The sequence below is a fragment of the Electrona antarctica genome (assembly GCF_951216825.1).
Source record: "Electrona antarctica genome assembly, chromosome: 5".
Classification (NCBI taxonomy): Eukaryota; Metazoa; Chordata; class Actinopteri; order Myctophiformes; family Myctophidae; genus Electrona; species Electrona antarctica.
The window spans coordinates 17,301,129-17,324,238 of NC_136810.1; the positions used below are offsets into that span (position 1 = coordinate 17,301,129).

At 41.2% G+C, this 23,110-nt stretch overlaps 2 protein-coding genes across 2 annotated transcripts in view; both read right to left on the reverse strand.

The window, feature by feature from the left end:
* The window catches only part of hyal4 (hyaluronidase 4), a 52,186-nt gene that overhangs the window by 9,415 nt on the left and 19,661 nt on the right, over window positions 1–23,110 (reverse strand). Inside the window, exon 8 of the mRNA XM_079502213.1 lies at window positions 7,072–7,200. Within this exon, the coding sequence (XP_079358339.1) occupies window positions 7,072–7,200 (129 nt within the window). The remainder of the gene's footprint in view (window positions 1–7,071; window positions 7,201–23,110) is intronic.
* On the reverse strand, window positions 8,067–15,092 carry spam1 (sperm adhesion molecule 1). The gene is made up of 4 exons (XM_079500976.1): window positions 14,959–15,092; window positions 13,096–14,034; window positions 12,680–12,769; window positions 8,067–9,443 (listed from the first exon to the last, which is right to left on the reverse strand). Exons 2-4 carry the CDS (start codon window positions 14,023–14,025, stop codon window positions 9,111–9,113), a joined length of 1,353 nt encoding a protein of 450 aa, XP_079357102.1. The 5' UTR covers window positions 14,026–14,034; window positions 14,959–15,092; the 3' UTR covers window positions 8,067–9,110.

Consider the following 23,110-nt stretch of genomic DNA (forward strand, 5'->3'; position numbering starts at 1 on the left):
ATCAGCAGCGGCTATCCCGCCTCTAGCTGCTGCTGATTGGCCAGGCCGTTTTGTGGCCGGGCATCAAGTCTGCCTGAGAGTTCCCAGATGGGAGCAGGAGGGGGGAACCCAGTGTACTCTCTGCTGCCCCATCTGGCGGAGTCAGGTTATGTGTTTTGCCCCTACAGTTTAAACCTGAGGCTGTGTAAAATGACATTAAAAAGTATTTTATGTATTTGAAATACAGAAAATACTAGATCTGAAAGTATCTAGATACAAAATACATCTCATTTCTTCCATCCCAGCAAAATACAAATTACAAAATACAAAAAAGTATTTCAAATACGTATTTCAAATACATGTATTTCAAATACTGCCCACAGTGTACTAATGTAATGGTGTTTTAACACAAATAAACACTGTTGGAGCAAAGCCTGTGTGTGGACCACTTCTTCACTGTATGTATCTATACCTTTGTCCAGCACCAGCCAAGAACTGGATGTGTGCAAGCCTTTTAAACAATCTCTGTAAAGCGCCTTGGATGAAGGCGCTATATAAATGCACCATTTACCATTTAACGCAGTGTCCTATTGTGCATGGTGAAACTGTGCAACTGGAAGAAATGCCACTTGACAGTTTTCAAATCAGCCTCATGGTGGCACTAGAACAGGCCAAGTCGTGTCTTCACATATAACTGCACCAATCTGCGTAAAACGTTGTATGCACTCCCTACACCCCAAGGAAAGAAATCTGGCCTGCATTTTTCAATTCTGCCTTTTCGAGCGCCACCAGGAGGCCCATTTATGTGCAACACTTTTTTAGTCCTTCAGATTTTATCCAAATATCAATCCTGGTGGAGACCTGTGCCCCAAGGGGCACTTCTTCTAGTTTGTGATGAAATTGGCAACCAACCTGGAAAGGTATTTTGCTTATTAAAGAGTTTGAGAGACAGGGATACCCTTCTTACTGAACTAACTAGTTAGTTAGTTACTAACTAACCAACTACTATCATACTGAAGAAACAATGATTACTATCAGAATATAACGATTCTTATTGGCCTAGATTTTATCATTACATTTCTTAAAAGTCAACATAATTCTGCATTTTATTAAATGACATCTGCTTGGCATGTGGTACAATACTGTATAGAAGGATGATTTGTGGTTTTTAATTTCCCTGAAGATGGGTATCTGCAAAAGCTATTGTTTTCTCCCTGTGTGATGAAAAGGGCCGTAATGGGGTTAATCTCAGTTGTAATCTGCTGCTTGCGCAATATGAACAGTGAAATGAAATATTATGTACTGAGAGGCAGGCAAATATGTTCACCTTTATTCAATTATTGACTTTTCGGGCTTCCATTTTCACATGTCTATTTGCCAGGAAAGAGAGTTGACAATTTTGTAAAAGGCACCCATTTGAACCCTAGCATACCTATTCTGAGCATAATAAAAGTCGTATAACACTGCAAAATAGGGAAACATTCACCAACAACAGCAGATCATAATGCTTGTACGGCAAAGCAAGGCAGTTTTATTTGTATAGCACATTTCAACAAGCCAATTCAATGTGCTTTACACAAAAGAAACACAATTACCGGTATACAATGAATGACATTAGGGTGCATAAAACCAAAGTATAGTTTTACTACTTTAGCAGATACAGTTACAGTGCAGAAGAGAAGGAAAAAAGAAGGGTAACTAAATCAAAGCAGCGACAAACAGAAAGGTCTTTAGTTGTGTTTTAAAAGAAATGAGGGTGGCAATAGTTCAGGTATTTTCAGGAACAGAGTGGCATTCCAACGCACCACCAGTCTGACTACATGGCTTCCGTGTGCGGTTAGGGTTATGGATAGGGTTAGTAATGCTGCATGAGTGCGTCGGAATGGCAGTGCGTCGGAATAGCGGGCTTCGGAATGCCGGTGTGTAAGCATCATAGCAAAACGTATACCACTTAAACCCAGCCTACAGTATACTTCATTGGCCAGAGTCCCCCAGGGGTTATCTTGGTCCCCCCCCTTTCTCTCTCTACAATAAATCTCTTTGCTGAAAATACCGCTTACACACCGGCATTCCGAAGCCCGCTATGTGGTATAAGTTATTTAATCCAAGTTTTGCTATGATCACAAAATGTATGTTGAAATTATATATTAGAGGAAATCTTGAAAAAACAAGAAGGTGGCCGCACACGCCAATAGCCAGAGTGCCAATATTTTATTAGGACAGCAGGTAAGACAAAAATGAATCCAACGTTTCGGCGGTTAAGCCTTCATCAGGGAATACAGAGCACATAATGGTTCACACTTAAGTATGGTGCCAGAGAGTCATGCAGCCAATCAGAAGGGGTTAGGGGAGCACGGGTTAAGTATAGTATAGAAATGATATATTAACCACTTATACTTGATACTCAACAAATTGCCAAAATAGCTGATCTACAAGCTCTTGTAGATCTATTTTTGGGGGAAAAAAGGCAAAACAAATGAAAGAAATGGTGAAATGTGCTCATATTAGGGAATAGGGACACAGGGGGATAATGTGGTTAAGACCTGAGGCAGGGTCTGGGAAGTCACACGTTAACGGTCTATTATCATAACATGTTAACATGGTTATTAAGTCACTCTTCTCAATGAATCATCACGACAGTTACAGTACAGCTGTTAACCTTGACCCCATTAACACACTCTTTGGTTTACAACAGCTTTCCAATGGTGAAGGAAAAGGTGAGGGAAAGACTGGTCAACCTTTGAACCCCATAACAAATAATTCAAAGACATTCAACATGTCGAATCAGGCAAAACAATATTCTAGGAAAGTGGTAAAAAGAAAGAAGAAGAAAAACATATATATAATATAATATATATCAATGTACCAACCTGTTCCAGAGACTGGTAAAATTCCTGCAGTGTACAGCATACACCTGACAGTGCACGCTCTTTCTTTTGAGATGATTAACTTGTCGCCATAAACGTCACCCTCGTGTGTGGAGGAACTCAAATAGAATGTCTTTAAATAAGTTCTTCTGAGATATGCTTTGAGGCTAGTTTAAGTTACATGGATGGAAGACACGTGGAAACTTGTCTTGGAAGCGAGGAACCTGATTCGTCCCCTCTTGCCCCGAGGCAGTACTTATGCTTGATTTTTGGGATTTTCACGGACATTTTAACAGGCTGAAAAGATTTGTAGAACAGTCTGTATCAGGACAATGTGTGGACCCCACTAGCTACTACTCATATCCTCAGAATGTGTCGGGGCACGCAAGGAATGTGTTATATCCTTTTTCTGCTCGGTTAGCTCCAGTTGTAAAACTACAGCAGATCTGTTTACTGAGCTTCATCGGAATTATGACAAACCTTTTGGTGTGGTTTGCATCATGAGTCATGACCAACAGGAATATTGATCAATCTGAGGATTCTCTTGGTTATAGAGGGGTTAACTGTTTTATTCCCTCTCTCTGACGTGCTTTTATCTGATTCACATGCCGGGAGCAAGCACATTCTCACACATGTTACGCACACTCACGCATTCACGGCATGCCACAGTCCCATATTGTACGGTGCATCTCTCATTTCAGGTTGGGATGCCAATTTCAGACAAAATTACTATAAAATTGAAGTTGATAAATGGGTTGTCTCTCCTGATTGCGTTCCACTTAAATGTATTTTACAAATGACCGTTGTGTTCATCCAATGCATTTTAAGTAACAGCTTTAACAGCACTATGCGTTACTTAGCGGCACTATGTAAAACATTTTTAATGAGTAAAATGTGTCCAATCTCTATAGCAGAGTATGTTAATACAATATAACTTATACAATTGGGATGGTTGTATTTAGTCTCCCTGCTCCTGAGACATTTAGATCATGTCAAAGGGCATGCCCCGCCTTGACTTGACTGAATGATGAAGCTAATTATTGAAGAATTCGTTTTTAGACCCCTGTTGCACATGAAATCCATGAGGTAAGCAAATCAAAGGTAACTTTAAAGAACAGGAGAAGCATGATTTAAGGTTTTTAGTTGACAGGCAGCATTTTTCCGATGAATAAGTGACTGATCTGGTCTAGTCCCATACTGTCTGCCTCTCTTGCCTGTGACTATGATCTGGTCTAGTCCCATACTGTCTGCCTCTCTTACCTGTGACTATGATCTGGTCTAGTCCCATACCGTCTGCCTCTCTTACCTGTGACTATGATCTGGTCTAGTCCCATACTGTCTGCCTCTCTTACCTGTGACTATGATCTGGTCTAGTCCCATACTGTCTGCCTCTCTTACCTGTGACTATGATCTGGTCTAGTCCCATACCGCCTGCCTCTTACCTGTGCTTATAGTGTTGTTTTTTTCCCTTAATTTGCAACAATTTATGATGGATTCATCAGGCTCAATTTTCACAAAATAAAACAATTTAGCTTATAGACCGTTTCACACTTTGACAACAAACATTCTAACATTTATTTCCTCTTGCAGTGTTTGAAATAAACTCTGCCCCAAGCCGTTACCAAGCAACGCAATTATGCCAAGGTCTTTGGTCAAACTAAAACAAATAGTTATGTTGATAGCAAAGTTAATCATACTTGTAAACAGTTAACGTGCACTTACATTAAGTCGTAGCAATATGCTCTGGAAGGAACAGCAATAATGTCATGCCGGCATGTTCCACCTGCTAAGCCATGGGTTCCACCTGTTAGCCATTCATCCTGGACAGTGGACACACTGACAGATGCTTATGTGCACAGTGACAACTGAACAATGACACACAGGCACACAACACCACTGCTGGCCTGCTCGCTTTGTCTAAAAAAATGGCAACTAAAAAATACGGGGAAGCAGCTTTTTGCTTCTACGGGCCGACGGCGTGGAACAAACTCCCACTGTACCTTCGACAGGCAGCCTCTGTAGACATTTTTAAAGCTCAGCTCAAGACCCAGTTCTACACCCTTGCTTTTAATTGATTTATTTGTCTTTTTAAAAAATGTTATTCATGTCCTCACTGTATTGTTTATGCCCTGCCTTTCTTTTCTTTTTTTGTGTAAAGCACTTTGAGCTGCATTTCATGTCATGAAAGGTGCTATACAAATAAAGTTGTATTATTATTATTATTATTACAACATGTCCTCAGTGTTGATTAAAACACACAGAGAATGCCACATAGGCTACATTATGTGATTGGATATATGCGAGTCATGATTGATAGGGACGACAGGATATGAATAAGAATAGATCGAAAACATGATGTTCTAGGAGTTGTGTTTCAGCATTGTGACATCCTGTATCCTTGGGCCTGCAGTGTGGTCATAACTTTAGAAGAGCACGTGGGGACATAAACACATGCCTACATCGCTTTTATAATACGTATGTACACATACTGGATTGTGGGTCAATGTGTAATAGGCCTATCACAGCAATGTCATTTATTTTGTTGAGCAAATATAAAACTACAAAGAGTATAAGCTACATTTCCCGGGTTTTAGGTTTCCGCCACCACCAGTCAGACACTTGCTTTTAATCACTATGACAGTAGCAGACCTTATGGTCCTTAATTATGACTGGAAATCCAGTCACATTTTATGGTTGTTCTAAGTCTGAGACACCCTTATGACATTAGCTACCATACTATACTATAGTTAACCACTTAAACCCTCTATTGTTAAAGGACCACTTCACAACATCTCTTCATATAATTGGTCCTCACTAATGTTCATGATAAAACACCACAATTTTTTCCTACTCAGTCTGTGTCTCATAGGAGGGCTTTGGGCAGTTCGGACACCCGTCCACCAGTGACATCATCATTAGGCAGATTTTTTTAAAACAAGATTTGTTTTAAAATATATTTAGATTTGTATTATCGTGAGAACGATGGCTTCAACTTTTGCATTGCAACTTTTCAGGAAAAGAAAGCCTGCGGTTTCTATTAGCTTGGATTCACCATTGATGATGTCACTGGTGGACGGGTTTCTGAACTGCCCACAGCCTTCCTATGAGACACAGACTGAGTAGAAAAAAATGATGGTATTTTATCATGAACATTAGTTAGGACCAATTATAGGAAGAGAAGTTGAAAAGTGGTGAAGTGGTCCTTTAATAGTAAAAAAGAAAAAAGAAAATCCACCGTAGACATGTTATGAGCTACTTTCTGTCAAGAAATTGTGTGCAGGTGATTCTTTTTCTAATTAAGTGTTGGAGTTTGGAAGCACTCGTCGAAGTCACTGAACTGTTTTTCACCTGTTTCGAATTTGCACATAATGCAGGAGGAAATTCTGTGGCGAGCCGTCTTCACTTTTCGCGGGGGCGAGATGGAAAAGGGGCGAGATGACCTGGTACCTGCAGGAGGCAGCAGCTCGACCTAGCACAAACATTTAGACTCTCGTAGAGGTTTTAAAAACCTCTACAAGAGTCTAAATGTTTGGGCTAAGCGCGACCCGTTAATAAAAACGAGTGCCTCCAAACTCCAACACTTAGAAAAAGTGCCCAGAATTTCTTGACAGAAAGTAGCTCATAACATGTCTACGGTGGATTTGTATACAACACACGCTTTCCAGATTGAATGAGGACAATTCAAGCTTTCCCTGGCCACATTGGTGAGTTTAACGTCGTTTAATACAAGCAAGCAGATCGCAAAAGCAATATGGATGAGTGGGGAGTCAATGGGGGGTACTTAACTAGATGCATCCCATTCCCATTCTAAAATAAAACTAGATCGTGAATGGTCGCGTACATTTCAGGGGCTGTTGTTTTTGTCAGGTTTCACCTGACAAATTTAGAGTTGCAAATGCTAATTAAACGGTTAATGCAAAACTATGAGTGGTGTTTTATCTCCCCACTTGCTTGAAAGACCGTAGGCTACCAGCCAATTACAGAGAGCAAGACATTTATTTCTATAGGCAGCGCCAAATCACAACAGAAAGTTATATCTCATTCTCATCATGACCATATTAAGTCACGCCAACTCGGTGTTCATTGGCAATTAAGTTTTGTACAGTACATGCATGTTACAGATGAATGAGCAGCACTGCAGAACAAGCAAGAAGAGAGTGACTGAAGAAACTGCAAATTGTCCAAGAGGTATAGACCATATAGAAGGACGCACAACAAAACTTACAGGAGTGTGAGGGGACTCAGGGATCGAGCTGTCATTCAAGCTTAGGTTGAGCCAGAAGCCATCCAGAGTAAGTGAAAACACCTGCGTGAACTTCCTGTTGATGCGCCTTCCTTGTATGCAATATGTGCTCTGGCGCCTCACACACACACACAACTTGCACAATAACAGTAATTGTTAATTTATTTCACCAGCCAAAAACACGGGTGAAATTGTTTTTTGTGAGAAAATGGTGCCACTTAGAGTCTAGTAGAATGACTGTACAATGTGTATAAGTGGAAGCAGATGTTATTGCCATGGTGTATATTATATTAGTGATGCAATATAGCATGCAGTTTAGTGTGTGTGTGTGTGTGTGTGGGTCCCTGCCTGGAACAAAAATATTTTGAGATGGGGGTCTATGGGCATTCTGGCCAAATACATATTGCCTATAATACATATAGGCCTACTGTATAAAACAAATCTCCAGAAAACGTAATTGGATTTAGAAGACATTAGTAGAATCAGGATTTAATGGGATAAATGCTCTGTAGGCTATTATATGTGGTGTAAAGATTTCACAGAGGCATCCACCATTGCTTGAGGTTGGTTATCTTGCCTGAGGTTGGTTTGCTTATGATTTATGAAGTCCACAAAGACGATGAGAAAATAACAATTTAAATTATGTGATCATTACCCAGCTAAATACCCAGGTGTCCTTCGGCGTTTGTTGCCGCCAACCCCCATGCTGAGGATGGTGTATGGAATAAAGAGGGTGAGTTGTCTTAACTTGCTTACTTTATTTGCACAAAAGTTTAAATAGGCTACAAAACCAAACTTGTGCAGGCAGCACAGCTAACGGACACGGTTGGCATGCATTTCAGCCTCCAAATTACATTGAAAACAAACAGTATTAGTTTTATTGACTAGGCTACTGTACAACAGGGGTTCTCAACGTTTTTGGCTGGGGAACCCCGGAAATGCTTTGGCCATGTCTCGAGACCCCCTCCCCACCACCAATACTTGAACTGACTGCAAAAATAACCTTAATAATAGAGAAAATATATCAAATGAATACTGAAACCGGATATAATCATTAAGGAAAGTTTATGCATGCACCACGTAGGCTACTATGTAAACTCTTAATTTCCATTTCCAGCCATTCAGTTGCAAAAAAATAAAAATAATAATAATTTGGGGACCCCCCCAAAATAATTTGGCGACCTCCCGAGGGGTCGAGACCCACGGGTTGAGAACCCCTGGACTACAACACTACAACACTTCTCAAAGTGGGGTCCAGGGACCCCCAGGAGTCCTTGAGGGTGTTCCGGTGATTCCGGGAAAATGAGGAAACAGTTTAAACACAAAATAGATGATCTACAAAGCTCACAGGTACGTGTGACACACAGGCCGTTAGCTTGTAGATCCACTATAAAAATAAAAACATTGACACATTTTCTATTGTAGCCTAAGGGTTCCTGGCACACAATCTTTCAAAAGGGGGTCACTGGTCAGTATAAGTCGCTTATATTGATAGTTGCAGGTAACTTATTTTTCAAGTGTAGTTGCTTATTTGTTCATTTTATGTCAAGGACCCACAAATTAAAATGTATTATTTGTCCACTGACCCCACCTGAAAATATTTAGTTCCAGGCAACCCATGTATTGCAGATATGTAAAAATTCTATATCTTTATTTCAAAATTGCAGATCTACAAGTTGACAACATGTCCTTGTGAGCCTGTAGATCAGCTATTTACAAAAATACTGTGTGTGTGTGTGTGTGTGTGTGTGTGTGTGTGTGTGTGTGTGTGTGTGTGTGTGTGTGTGTGTGTGTGTGTGTGTGTGTGTGTGTGTGTGTGTGTGTGTGTGTGTGTGTGTGTGTGTGTGTGTGTGTGTGTGTGTGTGCGTGCTCTCATATGGCCCATAGTTGTTTCTTTTGGCCTTCTTTTTGGGCTTGTTTTCAAAGACCTGATTGCTCGGAAAATTCACGCAAAAAAAACACTGTTGCTCACATGAAACCACTGAATCTAACAAACTAAAAAAAAAAAATTCCCTAACAAACTAAACGTGAATGAACATGACACGGTCCGTCGCAGGGGACAGCTTGGCCGAGCATCTCCGGCCCGCGTAGCACTGACACGTGAACCTCTGCTCCAGCGCGCGGAGGTCAGCGGAGGACGGCGTGCCCACGGCCAGGTACGTGCCCTCCATCTTCATGATGTCAAAGTGGTCGTGGTTGAGGTGGAGGTAGTCCCTGGACTCGTAATCCTTCCGCACGCAGCGGCCGTTGGACTGGCACAGGACGTGGCTGCACAGTCTGGCGGCCACGGTGACGTTGGCCACGTAGCGGTTGAGATTGGCGATCAGGTATCCCGACAGAGCCTCGCATTTAGCCTATATAGGATGGAGACATGTATAGGTGCAGTGTTGGATTCTCATGTTAGATTCATTCATCATATCGTTGCTGTCGGGCAGAAACCTCTTATCTCCATATTTGACAGGCTGAAGCTCATAAATAACACAATAGCTCAATTGCAATAACTCCAGGCAAGAGTTCCCACCAAGCAGTTACTCTCTTATAAGAGTGGTAGGCCTACTGGTCTCCAACACGGGAGACCTGACTTTGAATCCAGGATAGGAAATTAAATATAAGGATTATTGATGCTTGCAATGTTAAGCTTGAAATGTTGAAAGTGCGTGCAAATATGGGGAGACTGATAATTCTCGCAGTTATTTAGTTTTTGTCTGTTTTGTCTGCAGCCCTTTGAGGTTTGGAGTAGAGCGAGGTCAGTGTCACACTGACCTCCTCCCCTGTGTGTGAGAATGTGCCTCAAGGCAGATGGATTATTTGAGAAGCACACAAAAGAATGTCATGTCAGTTATGCCCGAGGTATACTGACTTATGCGCGTGTTAGTTAGTTAGTTAGTTAGTTTCATTTATTGTCTATAATGTGGAAATTTGTCTCATATTACAGTAACAACAAAACGGCAACAACACTTACACACAATTATTCATCATGGCAAAACGCAGGACAACAGTGGCAAATACATTTAAAACAGATTCAACAAGACATGGTATGGTGTCAGTGTCTCACACACAAATAGCCCATCTATCATGCTCACGACACGTAGCAGAGCATATAAATCAGGCTTCTTCTGTCCGTCAGCAGGACCAGTTTTGCATGTTTACGATTCAGACATGGAGAGAGAGGCCTATGGGCAATGTGGACATCGGCATACCCTGTGCGTTATGTGTCTGTGTTTCTTCCTGGGCAAAGACTGTCGTACAACTGCCACATCATATTTATAATGTTCATGACTATCTCCCTCTGCCTTTTTAATCGCACGACAGGTGCAAATGCCCAGCAAAGATTTTAAAGGCCTCCATGAAATGGCTGGCAGAATGTGTCATGGAGAACTTGTAATGGATATTGATTGGAACCAAAAGCACTGAATGTACTGTATCAGCTCAACCTTTTTGGTAGCTGTAGCCTCATAAGTTAAAAATAGTTTTTATGTGACACAGTACTCTCATGCATCTGAGTAGTGGTGTGTACAGCCTGTGTGCAAACGCATAGTTGCATCTATACAACCTTTATTAAAGAACCACTTCACCACTTTTCAACATCTCTTCATATAATTGGTCCTCACTAATGTTCATGATAAAACACCACCATTTTTTCCTACTGTGTCTCATAGGAGGGCTGTGGGCAGTTCGGACACCCGTCCACCAGTGACATCATCATTAGGCAGATTTGTTTTAAAATATATTTAGATTTTTATTATCGTGAGAGCGATGGCTTCAACTTTGGCATTGCAACTTTTCAGGAAAAGAAAGCCTGCCGTTTCTATTAGCTTGGATTCACCATCGATGATGTCACTGGTGGACGGGTTTCTGAACTGCCCACAGCCTTCCTATGAGACACAAAAGAATTGTGGTATTTTATCATGAACATTAGTTAGGACCAATTATAGGAAGAGAAGTTGAAAAGTGGTGAAGTGGTCCTTTAATAATTATAATTTATCAATGACATTTGACACCTGCATAACAAGCCTGGTAACATTTTTGTACACTGTTTTTGGCAGCAAATTTTGATTTTAGTTTTAGTCTCTTGAATATTTTTAATTTAGTTTTTAGTCACATTTTAGTCACTTGGAATGTTTTAGCGTTAGTCTAGTTTTAGTCGACTAAATCTACAGTTGATTTAGTTGACTAAAATGCATTTTGGCGGACCTTGATGTTTTTTTCACCTGATGAAAATAGACGATCTACAAGCCCACAACGCGTCGCAATGCGACGCATTGCGACGCGTTGTGGGCTTGTAGATCGTCTATTTTCATCATGCAACTAATTGTAAAATGACTTATAGTGGATCTCTTGTCCACTAGTCCCTTCCTAACATTTTAGTCTAGTTTTTATTTCTTGACAAAATAGTCAACTCAGTAGCCTATATTTAGTCTTGGTTTTAGTCATCATACAGTAGCTTAGTTTTTATTTAGTTTCCATTTAGTTTTTGTCTGTGGAAAAAGGTATAGTCGGCGAACATTTTTCGTCTTAGTTTTAGTCGACGAAATCAACACTGCTTTGGTGTGGTTTGGGCTTTATGCTGCGTTCCCACGGGCAGATGCAAAGCTACTACCGTTCATTGTCAATGGACGCCAGGAATGCAAAGATGCATCCGAAGTTTGTAGCTGCTGCAAAAGCTACAACAGCTACAAATACCCTGTGTAGCTTTGCATTCTATAGTATCAGGGCGGCTGTGGCTCAGGAGGTAGAGCAGGTCGTCCAATGATCCCTGGGTCAGCGGTTCCCGGCTCCTCCTGTCCACATGTCGAAGTGTCCTTGGGCAAGGCACTGAACCCTACATTGAGTCGGTCGGTGTAAGCTTGCCACATTGGTGTGTGAATGTGGGAAGTGAGGACGCTGGCGTCGACTGTTCGCCGCTTCACCTCCCAATGTATGAATGAATGAACCATTGTAAAGCGCTTTGAGCACTTGGAAAAGCGCTATAAAAATGCAATTCATTATCATTTGCATCTGCCTGTGTGTGCGAACGCAGCATTATTGTGGTCCGTGGTCTAATGCAGGGGTTCTCAAAGTGGGTTCCGTGGACCCCCATGGCCCTATCAGCTATCAAAAATTGACATTGACGTTCTTTGAAAATGTTTGCATATTTTTAACAACATTGTTATTGTTGTATTAGGGGTCCCTGACCCTGGCACAAAATATTTTTAGATGGGTCGTCTAACCTGACTCCGCTAGATGGAAGAGACAATCACATTTGTCAGAATGTCAGGTTAGAGTCCATGGCCAGATGTGTTTCATGTCAATAAGGGTCATTGACATGAAAAGGTTTGAGAACCACTGCACTATAGGGTTCATGTGGTGAATTAATCATCGGAATGCTTGCTGGACATGCATACTCTATAATATTTTTTGTCAGTACAGTAAGATCACATTGTTCTACTTGGTATTTATTGGCCTCTGAGCAGCTCCAGTGTTGCAATGTAGAAAAAAAGGAACCACAGCACTATGGACTTCTGATGTATCTATGTGTAATCACACAATGATGCTGCAGGAAGCTGAGGAGTTGTTATCTCTTTAACGTTAAAGGAAGTGGGGAAAGTACCGTGTCATTGAAGTCAGCACTGGCCCCCCACACGACTGTCCCTGAAGCTCCCAGGGCTGCACTCTCCCCAATGGTGTTGACCAGGTCCTCCTGCATGTACAAGGAGACACATTAAGGCTAGTGTAAAATTACATTTTATGATGAAGAGGAAATAAAAAAATATGTTGAAGCTCTGTATTCTGATATTAATCATTGCTATCGTGTTTGTTCAAATAGCCGATACTCACATTTGTTTATAGCTTATATATTTTGAAGAATCTTACAAAATTGTGCATCAGCACTCAGTAGAAAGGCCTCCATTTGTTTTTGGTCAGTGTGCAGGCCTTTTCTGTTTATTCGAGTGTTCAAATAAGAATATATATTCTTTTCATTGTCTTAATGTCCATCATTATTTACGCAACTATGAACATCCTCACCATGCTTAGATACTTGTTCAGATCACGGTACAGTGGTCGTGCGTAAACGTAGACGGGCACTGTGTACGGCCGTTTGGGCAGCCTGGCCACCCTCAGCGCCTCCTGAATGCGGTTCTGGACGTAGAGTGTTGCTTTGGGGCTGTTCCTCAGCGACGAGTGCAGGTAGACAGAGGGGTAGAGGGCCGTACTGGCCTCCCACAGCCACCGCATGGCATCGTTGCTCCGTTGGGTTGTCTCTGAGCACCTTCCAGTGTAACCGGCCTTAGTCCAGCCATGGTTGTAGCAGTCGGGGAACAGATAGAAACCCCAGCGTTTCTTGGGCTTCAGCTCGATTCCTAGACTGATGGTCTTCGCCATGAAGCTCTTACCAGCAGTCTCAAACTGGCTTTTAGCCACTGCGGTTAATTTCTCTGGGTTTGAGTGAGAATAAGCCTGCTGCTGCTGGGCATAAGCCATGGACAGCTTTTGATAGATGTGTTTTGACCCCCAGTTTTGTTGCCATATGGGGCGCCACGCTTCCCAATCAATGACGGCCAGTCCAGGAAGTGAATTGATATAATGAGCAATGTCCCTCAGGACCGTGTCCAGGTGCTGCGTTAAGTTGCCCCTTTGGGGGATTCCACCGTTGAATTGCTTCTGTGCCGGTGCGTCGCTGACTCTTGGATAGAGGCCGAGGCGGTCCTCGTAGAAGAGCGTGAGGAACTGACCAGGCACGGCGGCCGGCGTGCTAACGTCTTGGAAGGCCGAAGTGTCCATTGCGACTCGTAGTTTTCTGCATCTCTCGGTGGGGACGTTCCAGACAACTATGAAAGGATGGCCGTCCATCAGCGGTGCCTCCGTTGGCGGGAGGGAGGAGAAGCAGCCCAGGATGTAGAGCGTGAGCAGCAGGAGTGCTAGAGCACACTTGCTCACGTGGAGGCGATAGTTCATTGAGGACGACTGCTCTGAGGAAATGAGAGAATGTATTATGTTTTAAACTAAATAGGTGTAAACAATAACACACGTTTGATTTGCGGCAATTTGGTCTTAAATTAACTGACTATAGAAGTCTAATATCTTTGTTGCGGAAGTATACAGTAACACATTTTCTTCCACAGTATTAAAATGATATCAAAAGCATTCTTTTTTTTTTCAACTTATTGTTTTTATTGTCATTGCCGGGGTAGACAATACATTTTATACATATGCATCATATATCATCATTCAGTTCTTCAATACAAAATTGTCTCCCCAAGGAGACAGCAGCAACATAGAAAGTAACACATTTGAAAAATAATAATCATAAATAATACTAACAACAATAATAATGAAGAAATGTAAACATGAAAGACAACATCTTGATCGAGTAATTCAACAGACATGAAAGAAAATAAATAAAGAAATAAAATAGAATAAAAAATCAAAAGCATTCTATGTGCTCCACAATGCATCTTTTCATATTTGTATTGCATCTAAATCACATCATATACTGGTATATGTAATCAAACTAAAAAAAAAAAAAAAAGAAGCTTAAATTAATAGGAGTTATGTAGTTATTAAATCGGCGTACAAACGGAGTGCTCTCAGTTCTGTCTCTGTGCCCAGGCATTGTGAAGTGGCCCTTTTTATTTGTTCTTTCTGAGAGCACTGACCTCCGTTTTGGGTGTATTATAACTATTTGTATAATCTATGTGCTGTTTTATATGTGTCTGATTTTAAAAAGCCATTAGCCAAAGATAATAAATTAAAAAATACAAAGAGTGACCATTCCAATGGGTGTAAAGTATAATTTCCAATCGAAACTATAAGTATGTACAAAAACTAAAATGTATTTTTTTAAAAGGAATAAAAGTTAAAGTAGATGAAAAAATGTGTCATATTTACCGTAATCACAAGAACGATGATAAAATGACAGCTGATGACCGACGGCCTCCAAAGCTACAGATATCCTCAAAGATTCGTACTTTTATCTGCGCACACATGTATGAGGACATGTACCGCAAAATCGCTATAATCGCTGCAAATTTTTGCATCTCTGTATTTTTGTTCCGTACCCAAATGTGTCCTGGTATAATGATCTTTACACGACCAACTGAGAATCGATGATAGTACCCTTGCTTCCGCTTTCCTCTGCTTGTTTTCTTTTGCTTCATCATGCCTGAAAGGAAACCAGTTTGTGCATTATCTAATCTGTTTTTCTTATGTCTCAACCATTCAAGTTTTACTCTATTCTTTTGGTGAATACATTTTTAGAAATGTGGATCACTGTCAAGGTCTCTCTAAACTCTACACTCTATAGCCTACTCTTTAAGTATAATATTGTACAGTTTAATGAACATTGGCATTTGGCACTCATACAGTAATAATACAACTTTATTTATAAAGCACTTTTTAAAACAATGTTACAAAGTGCTTACCAATACAGGATAAAATGCAGTGCAGTAGAATAAAACGACAACAATAAACACATTTTAACACAAGTAAACAGGTGAACACAAAATAAAACGATCAATAATTCAAGTAAAAGCCATCGTGAACAAGTGGGTTTTTAGCTTGTGATTTAAAAGAACTCAGTAGGGTGATGTGTCTTAGGGCCTCTGGTAGGGCATTACACAGCTTAGGTGCACAGGCCGAGAAAGCCCGGTCACCCATGGTGACAAGTACAGTATACAGTATGTGTGTGTCTCTCTGAGACAGGGTCTCAGGGAGACAGGGTCTCTCTGAGACACACATACAGGTGTCTTTCTCTTAAGACTCAAGAGAGATGTACACATTGGCTTTGTGGCAACCAAATAAATTCAAAAATGGTCTCTTATCACCTCCAGTACAATCTCACACACTCAGAAGGCTAGGCCATGGGTCTTCAACAGAGGGTCCCAGCCGGGACCCCTAGGCCTAGGGGGTCCTCACGCTAATACAATATGTAGTGGGGGTCCCTGATTCATCTTTCTCTCAGCCATGGGGTGTTGGGCCTAAAATATATATTTTTTTATGTAGTCTCAATAGCAAGCAGGTTGGCTCTATTGGCTCAATGGTAAGAATGTCAGCACTTGCTCAGGAAACCGAGTTCAAATCCGGGGTAGAAGATGAAGGTTACATAGTGCAGCTTACCGTACGTCCTTTGTGTATTTAAAGCAGTTCTCTCCCTCAGTTCTGGGTCAGTTACTACACATTGCTATTGTGTTTTCTATTTCTTAACCCTGGGTTGTGTTGTTTGCCCTTTTGAATCTTAGTGTCTCGTGTTTGTCTACATTTGTATTACCCTTGTCTGCCATAATATAACCCATAATAAGCTCTTGTCATTTCGTTTAACCACTTAAGCCCTATACTTAGTTGACCGGAGTCGCCCAGGGCTCTGTACTAGTCCCCCTCCTGTGACACGTGACAATAAGGGGGAGACCTGTACTGTAGGGAGTCTGTTTTTGCCTAAAAGACACTGGTAGAGAACAGTATTCATTATTCAAGCTCATGTGTTCAAGTGTGTGTGTGCATGCTGCAAACTTGACCTTGAGCTGCCTGTCCATCTCATTTCCAGATGTTGGTGGCTTGTTGACAGAGGTGGACAGAGTAGACCCCAGTACTTCAATAAGAGTACAAATACAACCTGTACTGAATCTGTACTTAAGTACAGTACTCAAGTACATTTACTCAGTTACTGTCCACCTCAGCTTGTTGACCAAAATTACCTCACTGACAACAAACTGTACTCGGAATTTACTGTACTCGGAGTAGCCAATTTTGAGCCCAATTTCCTCCCAAATGATCACTCCCCAGACATGCATATACTGTATATGTAGCGCCTCTGTTCTACTCCTCAGTATCACCCTCCACACCCAGTTTCAACACACGTGTCATCTTGTGAGAAAGAAGAAAGATAATCTCTGTCCAGACCTCTTCCTCTTTCACGACTCCTTCAGTCAACAATTATTCAGACAGTTGTGTGTGTGTGTGTGTGTGTGTGTGTGTGTGTGTGTGTGTGTGTGTGTGTGTGTGTGTGTGTGTGTGTGTGTGTGTGTGTGTGTGTGTGTGTGTGTGTGTGTGTGTGTGTGTGTGTGTGCGTGTGTGCGTGTGTGCGTGCGTGCGTGCGTGCGTGCGTGCGTGCGTGCGTGCGTGCGTGCGTGCGTGCGTGCGCGCGTGCGCGCGCGCGCGTGCGCGTGCGCAGTACTACACTTGGGAGGGCTGGATGTGCCCACAAGTAGTAAAATTTACGGAAATATGCATTGTGCGTACAAACCAACCAGAAGCACACTGCTGTGCTCTGAAGTAGGCATGGGGTACTTATACACTTCACATCACAGCACTACTGTAAGGAAGTAGTATTCATAACAAAGTTTTTTAAATCAGTTTTTAGCAGTTTTGTGTATGAAATGAATAAAGATTGAGGAACTACCACAATGGAAACAAGTCCCCTGCAGGACTTATCATTTTAGCCTGAAGCCATAACCACAACAAAGGGTCGAGACGGTTTTAGCGTTAAAGGTCCCTACACACGCGCGATTTCGGATTTTTTGCGCGTTTTTTCAAAGGGTTTTCCAAAAAACGCGCCCAGTGTGCAACCACCTTAAGTCCGTTTGGACCCAAGGAGTTGCATGGTGACCCTTTGGTGTGGTTAGGGCTTTAATGTCTGACTGTACCTCGGACTGTTTTCTGACTAATAAAGTATTAAATCAATCAATAATATAAAATAAATACATAAAAACTACATGGCCTATTGTTTGCCTAAAATGTATACATCAGCTGCCAGAGATGAGCATTGTGTGGCTGCGAGGTCCCCAGCCGGGTGCACCTTCCTTGTATTGGCTTTTTATCTGCTCAAACCACCGGTGCTCTCATTGGGCGTGGAGTCAGTAGATGGTCAACTAAACAAACAATACATTATATGAACCATCTATCTCCCCAGTATAGAGCAACGGATCCCCCAAAATAATCATATTTTAACTTGAGACCCTAATTAATATCATATGTGAACCCCCCAGAACCCCTTATAGTATTTGGAATTGTTGCCATTACATTAATTGACTCAGACTCGGTTCCACAGATACATATTGTGAAAATAGCCGAACTACTCTGTCCAGCCAGAAGAGCTGATGGATAGGCACAGAGGAGAGAAGTACAGACATACAGCTTGTTTGTAAATCATTTAGACAGTAAATGGGTCATGTATAGTCCCTCAGAATTGAAAAATGTTCACATCTAGAGCGGCTATTTTTAAATTTCATATCAATATTGGCTGCTTTGGGGGCAACACCCGCTGGCCTAGTGGTCCAGGCACATACCACAAAGGCTCTAATGCAGCCTGACGGCGTGCGCGTCACCGGTTCGAATCCCAATCCCGATGACCTTTGCTGCGTGTCACTTACCGTCTTGCTCCCTGTTTCCTGTCAATCTCCACTACTCTACTATCAATATAGTAAGAAAATCCCCCCAGGATATCTTTAACAATATATATATTTATATATTGGCCGCTTCCATACAGTCTATTTTTTAACCTTGGTGTAGCTGACACACGGTGACAGGCTGTCACAATAAGTCATATCTCCGGACACACCAACACAACGCATTGCATTGTGCAAATGTCTGCACTGAACATTTTGCTTGCAGCTGCTGGTTTTTGTATAGTATAGTATAGAGTGCCGAAGTCCTGACGTCACTCGCTCATCCCCTCGATTCCCCTGGTTCACAGAAGTAATTTCTCTATGGAGAATAACATGGGGTCATCATAATATCGTCTACTATAAGCATTGTGGTCCAAAAATAAACAAGCTGTCTCTGCGTTATTGTCAGGGAGGTGTCCCTGACAATGTAACTAATTCAGTAGCAGTAACGATAGCGTTTTCTCTCAGTCAGTTGATTCTTCATATCCATATGAGTGAAGCGGCCTGGATGATTTGTTTATTTTTCAAACACAGTCCTTATATGAGGCGATCTAAAATCCCCCTATGGGTGTACTATAAAAAGTATACTAACCTGTGGATTTGCGCCCTCTACCGAGACGTCAGACTTCGGTGCTCTATAGTTATAGGCTTACGATTGGGTAAAGATTCAGGTTAGGATCAGACATTTAGAGTTTATAGGTTCAGGGGTTGGGTTGATTTATATTTAGTTATGCATCAGTGTCGCACAGCAAAGAGCAGATCTACAAGCTCTCAATGCTACGAGCCTCACAGTGAGTTTGTAGATATTGTCGCTGCACGACACTGGAGCACAATATAAGTACAATTTTTGTGTGTGTGCGTGTGCGTGTGTGCGTGCGTGCGTGCGTGCGTGCGTGCGTGCGTGCGTGCGTGCGTGCGTGCCACTCTGGAATTCAACAATATAGTTTACAAAACAACAATGTGTCTTTATTTGCAGTCCTTCTACATTCAGACATCATATTTCTGTTGTTGCATAGTCCTTATTGCATAATATTTGCTTTTACAATCTCAATATGAAAAAATATAAGTGCACTGTGCTGTATTATACACATAAAATAAATCATACAGCACAGTACCGTTGATACTGTGGCTGAGATGAAAACAGTACTGAAACTCTCTGCATGGTGTTCAGCTGCCCTGAACTAATGCTGACTGGATTAGGGCAACACACTCTCACTCCCTAAACAGCCTATAATCACTTCGTTTAGGACAAATGTGCAACAACATTTGACGGGACGGGGGTCCCTGGGGGTCATATCAGACGACGTCCCGGTCACTTCCGCACTCCAGGAAGTGCCGTTCTCAAACTCAAGTCCTAAAAGGGTCCGCAAAACAGTTAAAATGATGGAGGTGCACCGTGGACTGGAGCCACATGAGGCACCGGCAAACGATTGTCCACTTAAGCCGACTCAGTGCAGTTCGAAATATGTCCCAATAGAGACAGAATGGTAACGCTTATCCCCCTAGTCAACATGGCAACCCGCGGGGTCACATGTTGACGTTTGGTCAACTTTGTCTGTCCCATCACCCGTTTGCCGTCTTGGGAGTGATTAGGTTTATCAAGGCAGCACTGAGATTACTATTCTGAGGTACACAGTTGGTGTAATGCTCTATAAGTACAGTATACGATGTGATACGGCTGGGCAATTTACCCAAAATACATCTAAACCCATATTTAGAACCAACTATTACTATAGCTACTTGCCCATGTAGGTACAGTACACTGTAAATGATATGATCAAGAAACATTTTTCCCCCTTACAGCAGTGGTTCTCAAAGTGGGGTCTGGAGAACACCAGGGGTAGTAACAGGTCCCCAGCAGAACACCAGGGGTAGTAACAGGTCCCCAGCTAAATTAGTTAGATGGGCATATATACAAGCTCATATGTTTTTTGGAAAATCGTGAACATGTTTGCACATCTTTGAATGTATTTTTTTTTAAAGCAACATTTTTTAACTCAAATCTTTGGTCCGCAGCCAAATACTGTAGCCTACATATCATTTATACTATATAAATACTGTAGCCTACATATCATTTTGGGGGTTCTTGACATGAAAACATTTGAGAACCACTGCCTTACATATACTGTATATCAATGAATCGTCACCAAACAATTGATAGATTTCTGATAGGAGTCAAATTTGTAGTCTGTATTATACTCTGTTGCACAATGGTGTCGTACAAAAAATAGCATGCAAAAATAGCTGATCTACAATTACATCTTCTATTTTCACTATTGTCTTTTCATTCATCCTAATCTAGGCAAAAGTTTTAAACACTTGTGATATATGACCCAGCTGGATGGATATACCTTGCATTCCTGTGGCTTCCTATCCAAACCTAAATGCTCTTCGTGGAGCACGTGCTGTAATTGTCTGTGTCGGGTGGAAACCTCTTATATGTCCAAAACTGCTACTTTTCAGGATTCAAATTAAACCACAAATGTAGCAGATCTGTATGCCGGATGTGCTGCTTTTGATGCTTTTATGTGACTCTGTATGATCAAGTAAATTGCTAATGTATGAATCGTTGCTGCCCCGACAGCAGCGATATCTGGTAATGTACCCTTGAATTTGCTAGCTCAAAGGTGGTTTTCTCCTGTTCTTTAACAATGACAGCAACACAGCAGGCTATAGGTGCAGTTCCCAGACAAACCATGAGATAAAAGGTTCCACAGCATGAGCCAACATCATTCTTTAGACAGTTACTTGCAGCAAAAAAGGAAAAGAAAAAAAAACACATTTTACAGTTGCATAATTTGCTCTTTGGCTGATACATACTTTGGCCTTACAAAAGATCTAAGTTCATAGGTAGTATTGTCGTAGTGCCATATTTACATGGTCTCTGACTATGATGTGTCTCTATGCCGAGAGAAATAGAATTAATAATTAGTACTGAATACAGTATAATACAATATACAGTACGAGATATGGTAGATATGATGATCATCTATTATATCTACTGCTATATATAATACACCGTTCAAGATACATCAGATATACAGTACTAGATGGTAGATATTATCTCATCTCTGTTGGTCGGAAAGAGTCGTTATGTCTCAAATGTGTCGCTTTTCAAGCGTATCTGCTACCTTTGATGCGTTTGTGTGACGCCGTAGCCCAAGTTGGTCTAAAAAAAAAAAAAAATAGGGAGATAGGAGGTTTCTGAGCAACGGCAACGATCAACTCCACTGTACAGTATATGAGCCTCCGGGATTTGGTCAGTTTTAGGTGTATAGAGGGTATGCGTGTGACATCATCAAACCAGGAAGTTATGCAGGAACGCCTACTGAGTGGCAAAAACTACTTTCCTGGCCTTGACAGCCCATACATCCAAACAGAAAAGTCCTATCTGACTGCATTAAACAACATTAAACAATGTTAAACTCACTTTGCATGTTGCTTTGCCACTCGATTTGCCACTCGATGTGCCATTCACTTTAAGCATGCGCATACTCTCTATTGAACAATGTGACATGAGTACAGTCACGATAAAGACAGGCTTGTGTCTGTTGTAGAAGGCAAATGTTTACTACACTACAATGTAGTGTAGTAATGTAATGTAATGTAATGTAATGTAATGTACATGCCATGCATGCTGTAGTATTAGAAGTTAGAACGTGACGTAATAGTATTATGCTGATTCTAATTAGTCATTCCATGTTAGTGTACGTACCAACCTGTACAAACGATAGCCTATAAACGTCATGTAAAATGCCCAAAAAATCGAGGCTTATTGTTAAGAAAAATTAATACATCATTGCAATCGTACAGTATGTGACTTTATGGAAAATATAACCCGGAAGGGTTGTTGTTTTTGTTTGTGTTTTATCAGAATAACGAGCCTTTAGGCTTCATAGGGCTCGAACAGACACTGTGCTACCATAGTCATATTTCATAGCTAAGATCTACAGTCTCTATGTTTACTGAATGTGTCATTGTCTGTCTGGCTCATGAAAACGGTTACTATAAATAAAGCGCATTAGGAGGGTAAATCAAGATTTCATGATACATTTTAACGATATGATTAATTTGTGTCTTTGGGAGGTACTGTAAGATTCTAGTTCTTTCTTGTTTTTTAGGGAGGATTTGCCTTCAGGGATAATCCTGAATACTAACAAAGATATCTTTGTTATTCTTTCTTCTTGTTGTTATAACCTGCACGAAACCAGCCTGCCAATAGGCTAACTTAGATCCTTTTGATGTGGAATATGAACCAATTACATTTTATATTACGTGCAGCAGTACATTTATACATGTTATTTTTTTATATAGGGATGTGGATAATCGGGGTTCAATTTGTTTAAGAGAAAAAAGGAAGGGGTGGTTTTCTTAAGCCCTATATATATTTGTCATATGTTCCCAACTTAGGGATGCCAGGGTTAATGTGGTTAACGTACGTAAATGTTTAATAGAATTGTTATATTGTGATCCTATCAAACTATCAAATGTAGTCTAGACAGTCGTACCATACCCAAAAGGAAATGGATGTATTTAATTCAGTCTGACCAGAAGCAGGCATAAAACATGATCCCCCACCGGTGATTTAAAAAAGAAAAGGACCAGAGAGCGGAGGATATAAAAAAAGAGTCATAGATTTGGGGTCATCCCTATGTTCCCCA